This window comes from Phaethon lepturus, unplaced genomic scaffold (assembly GCF_000687285.1).
Source record: "Phaethon lepturus isolate BGI_N335 unplaced genomic scaffold, ASM68728v1 scaffold1045, whole genome shotgun sequence".
Taxonomy (NCBI): Eukaryota; Metazoa; Chordata; class Aves; order Phaethontiformes; family Phaethontidae; genus Phaethon; species Phaethon lepturus.
The window spans coordinates 20,617-27,299 of record NW_010540958.1 but is presented as its reverse complement, the minus strand read 5'-3'; the positions used below and the strand labels follow the sequence as shown (position 1 = coordinate 27,299).

General features: G+C 44.1%; 1 protein-coding gene across 1 annotated transcript in view; it reads left to right on the top strand.

Moving 5' to 3' along the window:
- Nucleotides 1-6,683, top strand: part of UTP20 (UTP20, small subunit (SSU) processome component, homolog (yeast)) — a gene marked incomplete at its 5' end in the record, with an annotated part of 64,726 nt that overhangs the window by 44,947 nt on the left and 13,096 nt on the right. Inside the window, 9 exons of the mRNA XM_010287570.1 lie at nt 1-153; nt 944-1,042; nt 1,652-1,819; nt 2,463-2,629; nt 3,571-3,712; nt 3,989-4,105; nt 4,935-5,105; nt 5,880-6,008; nt 6,491-6,601. The exon at nt 1-153 is cut by the window's left edge and continues 7 nt beyond it. Coding sequence (XP_010285872.1) covers nt 1-153; nt 944-1,042; nt 1,652-1,819; nt 2,463-2,629; nt 3,571-3,712; nt 3,989-4,105; nt 4,935-5,105; nt 5,880-6,008; nt 6,491-6,601 — 1,257 coding nt within the window. The remainder of the gene's footprint in view (nt 154-943; nt 1,043-1,651; nt 1,820-2,462; nt 2,630-3,570; nt 3,713-3,988; nt 4,106-4,934; nt 5,106-5,879; nt 6,009-6,490; nt 6,602-6,683) is intronic.

The following is a 6,683-nucleotide window of genomic DNA, read 5'->3' as shown; positions in this document are numbered from 1 at the left end:
CTGCTGAAAGTCTGCACATTTCTGAGGAACAGATTTCAGGAAATCCGGGACATCGCTCGCAACACACTCACTAAAATCATGGAAGTGTTGGGAGTGCAGTACCTTCTGTACATCTTAAAAGAGATGCAGTCCACTCTCATCCATGGGTACCAGGTAACGCTGAAATTCTTCCTCTTCTGCTCTCTGTAGGCTTTTTTTAATGTGTTAAGAGGAGAATCCAAAGGGAAGTTGCTGCTGCAATTGTTTTGCACTGGTAGAATAGCTTGATACAATACAACTAAATACTATTGCTAGTGTCTACATAAGTCTTTGTTATGCCAAGTGTCAAATGAGGGTCTGTACCCAAAGAATAGTTAGGGTCTGAGCAGGGAAGAAGAGAGGATCTCCATTTTCCCAGTGAAGAGCTGAGGTGTGGAGGTGAAGGATGAATTTCTAGTTCCAATAACATTAGTGGAAATCTTTCCAGTAAGGTCATTAGGGCCAAGCATCATCTGAGGTGAGTTGCCACAGAGACTGGACAGGCAGTATGTGGTGATGCTTATTGAAGTCTTGCTTCCTAGATCCAGAGCCAAGTCTCTGACTATTAATTAGTCTTTCCTCTTTCCAGGGTAGTTGAGGTTAAAAATAATTTTCTCTGTGGATTACCACAGTAGAATAGTGTGAGCTTATAGCTGCTATAACATTGAAAGCGCCAATTAGCACAGCCTAAAAATATCAGTAAGAGCAATCTGGAAAGAGGAGATTCCAGCCCTCCTGCCAGTATGTGGAGGGACAGGGGTCTTCTTCCTCCTGCTGGTACATGGATTCCCTTATTTTCCTATAATGAGAGCTCGGGTGTAGTGTCTGAATTGTGATGTCTCTGCTCTGAGAGTCTCCCCATCTTGTATTATTAAAGATGTCTATGCAGGGATTTGGAAACATGATCTATTCTCTTTTTCTCTAGCTCCATGTGCTGACTTTCACTGTGAACCTGTTACTGAAGGGCCTTACTACCAGGCTCAGTGCTGGTGATTTGGACCCCTGCTTAGATATCCTGATTGAGGTAAAAGTTATTCAAGATTGAAGGAAAAAGCATCATGAAGTATGTGGGGCAGGTTCTGGGAGGAGAAGGTTTTGTGTAGATTGTCTTGGACTTCATGGCAAACAGGGCTGATTGTGTGTCAAAAGGAGGAAACTGTTTTCTATTGAGGCATCAGCAGACCCCTTGTGGAGTAGCTAAGTATCTCTGGGGCTGTATCCTGAGCCCTGCATCCTGAGAGGGAATAGGTTCAAGATTGTTGCGGTTTAACCTAACTATGTTTCTCTGTACTATAAATGGCTCAGCAAGTCAACAGACATCTAATCAGTGCAGTCCATGGAGCCCAGGAGCTCAGCTGGCCACCCAGATGGAGTATATCTGGATGTCTTGGTCTGATTACAGTCCCACTCCTTGTATCACAACACCACAGGGGGGTGTGAGAACAACATCCTTATATGGTATGCTCAAACTGGGGTGTTTTATGTTGACAAAGGAAAGGTAGACATGATTTGTGGGAAACCTGGAGAATTGCTTTTTCTGTGAGCGGAGAAAGATAGTGTTGTTCTGCTACTGAAGAAAATTGGCTCTGCTTTCCTGCTCCTCTTACTCACTTCTCTTGCCTGATTTCCAAAGATTTTCAACCAAGAGTTGTTTGGAAATGTAGCTGAAGAGAAGGAAGTGAAGGGAATTGTCTCCAAGGTCATGGAAGCACGGAAGAACAAGAGTTACGATTCCTATGAAATTCTTGGAAAGTTCATAGGAAAGGGCCAGGTCACAAAACTTATTCTGCCACTGAAAGAGGTAAGAAAAGTCAGCCAGAGTCTTTCTTAACTCTGAGCACTCTCAATTCTGTATGTTTTAAAGAAACTCCAGAGCCTCTGAGTGGCTACTGTTAAACTACCTATATAATCCTGCTTTGGCTTCCCATTTTTCTTTTGGAAAACAGTATTCACCCAGCTCATAAAATGAGACTTTACTGTCAATGTCCAGAGCAGGGAATGGCATTCTGGGAAGCTTTCAACCCCTGCTAGAGAAGAAACATCCCACTATGAGTTCTCCATGCCCTGTCCATCTGCCTACTCTTGTTTCCTCTGGAGCTCCAAAGTCCTGCAAGGCTGCTTTGTGGTTTGGTCTCTTATGTATAAAGGAAATGTCACCAAAATGTATTCAGGGTCTGTCCATGTGCTTTTTCAGAGATGCAGTTTTTTGAGTGTCCTGGTGGTGACAGGTGAATTGGCTGGAGGCTGAGAAGAGGCTGGAGGGAAAGGGAGGGATGTTGGTACAGAGCTGAGGCAATGGGATGCTGTTCTGTAGGAAGCTGGGGACTTAGCACAGCATGTGATGAGGGAAGAATTGCTCTGGCTTTTCCCATGATTTCTGAATACAGATAGCACGTCATTGCCCTCATGTTGCCCTCCTGACTCTCATGGTTGTGCCTTTGCAGATTCTAGAGAGCACCACAAGCTTGAAGGTAGTCCGGAAGGTGCATGAGGCACTGCGTCACATCATGGCAGGGCTGATCTTCAATTCAGACATGAATGCAGAATCCCTCCTCCTCCTCAGTCATGGTCTCATCAGTGAAAACTTGCCTCTGCTCACTGAGAAGGCCAAGTGAGTTCCAGGATGTTATCCAGATGGTCTGTTACTGATTGTGGGAGGTTTGCTTGCAGAAATGGCAGCGCTCAAATCCAACCGATCAAATGGATGAGAATTTCCTTGCTTTCAGTTGCCTTTTGTTTTCAATGTAAGTGAATTATTTGAGCAGTCAGAGGGCAAGAAGGAAACTTGGAAATGGGACTGAGCACTTGCTGAACTCATGGGAGTCTACTCCTGCAAGTGCTCAGGGCCTTCAGCAAGGCTTTTTCACCATCTGGTAAGCTGGTGCGTGCATTTGGGTGTTTGGATGAAGGAACTAGGGCAGCGTTTAGCATTGAGCTACAAACAGCCATATAAGACATGTTTGGGGTCCTGGACATTTCCATGGGGTCAGGAACAGGAGAAACTCTGGGCTGTCACTTTATCACTTTGGTGGTGGAGCAGAAATCGGGGAGAACCATCAGACTTCCTCTCTGTCTGGTGGTGTCACTGCTCAAGAGCTGGGTCTGGGTGTCTTGCATTTCCTGTGTTATGTAGTCCAACTTACTCTAGGATCTGACAGCTGTTTGCAGACTTCTTGGAGCAGTTTTTATAAGCCATCAGAAATTGAAGTACATATCAGTAAATTAAGTGCAGTGGGCAGTGGCAGGGGATATATTTGCTTGAAGGACCCACCACAGTTGGTCTGTTCACTGAGAAGAAAAAAGAGGGGATGTTATGCAAATCAGTGTGTATTTGTTACCTTCGTAATAGTGATACTGTTCTTGTCTGAAATTTCCGTCTGTCATGCTACTGTCAAGTTCATTTTATTTCTTTTTTTTCTGGCTGTGACCTGCTTTTGCTTGCTGTGTGGGTAGCAGCTGAGCACAGTCCAGCTCTTTGTACTCCTAACACCAAGCTTGTTGTGGAGAGGGTTGAAATCTGAATATTCTCCTTTGCCATACACTGCTTTTCAGAAAAAAAGTTACCCCTCCTCCAGATCCTCGGCTGCAACCAGAGAGCTGCCTGCTGCTCCAACCCACTCCCACAAGAGGAGGGCAGAAAGCACGTGTCAGCAGCAGGACTAACACGTATATCTTGGTTGATTCAGGACTTCGGGTAAGGATCTCCTCAGATACAAAAGTTTGCAATCAAAATTTTTAGAGGATATTCTGGGTATATTGTGTTAACAATACAGCCACTAGCCTTAACTTTATTTTGCATGTGGTAACTCCGATGGTGCCTCTTTGAGAGCTATAAAAAGCGCTCAGCCTGTTGCAGATATTTGAACGGGATATGGCATAAATTCAACTACAGCCTGAAACGATGTGGCATCAACCTTACTTGACTGATTTGAGTCCCAGGCTGATGAATGTCCTGTGTTTTCTACACCAGCTGCTGCACATGAGCCTGAAGAGGTCCAAAGTAAATTCTTCTGAGGAGCATGTTTTGGAAATGTTAGACCCTTTTGTTCAGCTCCTTATAGACTGCCTGAAATCTATGGATGTCAAGGTACAGTTCTGAGCTGGAGTCTGTCTGTTCTGTCTGTTCTACTAAGAAGGGTGCTGCCCACAAATGTCATCTTGCACTTAATCTGCAAGAGAAGGGAAAGCCATCCAGTTTTCAAACCTCATTTCATAGGTGGGCAGATTAAGTTGTTTGAGGACATGATATCCCAAGGCGGGAGGTAGGATTGTGGCTGATGGAGGACTGAATGCTCTGTGCCTAGTGCTGCAGGTTCATGTATGGACAAGTTCTCCTGGAGCATGTTCATACAAGGACTTCGCAGACTTTGTAGGCCCTCTGTGAGGAGGTTCATGAGGTCCTGTGGCTGCTGGGAGCACTGTTGCCACAGCTGTGGTTTCTTTTGATTCACTCTAATGTCTTTATTCCCAGCACCATAGGCAGCCTCCTTTTTGGGCAGCTTTGGGTTTGAGTGAGCCTAGGAGGGAATCTGTTAAACCTTGAGTTTCCCAGCAATGGAAGGCATGGCTCATACACTATCAGATAATTGGAGCAGGGCTTTCAGGTGACCTGTTTTTTAGCAGAGCAGCTTCTGTGCCTTGAAGGCACCTCTGCTTCAGAAAGAGTTCCTGCCATCTGCTGAATCAGCACTGTGTTAATGTCTTTACCTAGTAAAATCAAAGTTGGAGAATTAGGAAGTGTTTTTTGAACTGAGAAACCCTTTGTATTACATATGGATGGTTTGAAAGAGATTGATTTTGTTAGCTAACTGCCTTTACCACAGATGCAGATAGTTGACCCTGTCTGTAACAGAGTGAGAAAAGTGTTCTCTCAGTGTCACTGTACCCACGTGCTGTCCTTTGGCTCTTTCTTACAGGTGATAACTGGTGCTCTGCAGTCCTTGGTATGGATTTTGAAGTTCCCTTTGCCTTCTGTCAGTACGAATCTGGAGCCACTGATCAAGCAGCTTTTCCTCTTGCTGAAAGAATTTGCCAAGACAGGAATAGCCAAAGGCCAGAATTTCCACCTGGTTGTGAGCTGTTTCAAAGTAAGTCAGACCCAACTCTTCTTTTTACTTTATGATTAACTTTGTAGAATGAGACTCTTCAAGCTGCAGATCCCTCCTGGAGAGGTAGTCTGGAGATCACAAGGTAGCGAGGGAAATGTGGCCTTGCTGATTCTTTCCCAAGTGCAAACTTAACAAAAGTTATCCCCAAAAATGCACAGCTTGGATCTGAAGAAGTGTTTTTATGGAAGCATATTTGCCTTCTTTCTTCCTTATAATAGTATTTTGCTACCACCTTGTCTTTTGAGACTTTGTACTCGAATAGCTTGCTTTTAATACGATTCATTGGAGTAAACCCTGGCAGCTGAAGTGAGACAAGGGAAATGGGCAATTAATAGTAGTAATAACTACACTTACCATATGCAGCGTCTTCCTGTAGATGATTTCTAAATGCGTTGCTGAATTAATTTACAGCTTCATGATAATAAGTGAAAGTTAGAGTAATGCATGCTGAATGCCAGTGCCAGAAGAATTTTTCATTCTTCCTGGCTGTGTTCCTGCATCGTGGCTCATGTCTGTGAGCATCCTCACGCATTTCAAGGACTAGTCTGAATTTGTGTATTTGCTTGTGTTCAGTTTTTGTCTCAAAATTGCCAGCTGAAAGCAAAACATGATGAGAACGGTGTTAGCTGCATGTTTCAGAGTAGCAGTTTGTCTTTTCAAATCTAAGTGGTATAAACAGAGTCAGGTTTTGTTGTGGGCTTGTATTTTATGGCACTGCATGTGTATTGACAAGGTGCAATTTGATTTTTGTAGTGTGTAACAATACTTGTGAAGAATGCAAAGAGTCAAATAACGAGCAAACAGCTCCAAGTGTTGCTTGGCTTTGCTGAAGAAGACATTTATGATTCATCACGCCAAGCCACTGCCTTTGGCCTTCTCAAGGTATTTATTTCTGTGCAGTAGGTGTATGGGTTCTGTGAGCTACTGGAACGGCAGTGATTCTTCCTTCTGGTGAAAGGCTGTACGATCTCATGTCAGGAACAGGCCACAGAATGCTGTTAAGGCTCTCTGTTTCAGTGGCAAGGGGAAGCAGGAAAGCTTTCCTGTTTGACTTGTTGTCACTTTTTTTTAAATTGTTTGGGCGTCTGGTTTATGCACATGCGTATGAGCATGTATTTGGATCTGATGATGTTTTTGCTGAAGAACTGACATCCCTAATCATTAGACCAGTTTTGTGTCATCCAGAGGAAACAGATATGGATTTGTAAGCCACCCTTTTTTTAAGTTGGTCTGGCTATGTCTGAAGATGTGAAAAAGTCAGTGTTAATGTACCACCTGAGACCAGTGTAGTCCTAGGTTATAGTAATGCATCTCACACTGTGCGAGCAAAATGACATGACTCAGCTGTGCTTTCACATTTTTAGGCTATTTTATCCAGGAAGCTGATTGTCCCTGAAATTGATGATGTGCTGCAGAAAGTTGCCCAGCTGGCCATCACGGGTCAGAGTGAGCCAGTACGCGTCCAGTGCAGGCAGGTTGGTAGAATGGGAAGTCTCTCACTTTACTTACAGCTCTCTAACAGGCTAAAGGGCTTAGTGTCGTCATCCCAGCTCTCAC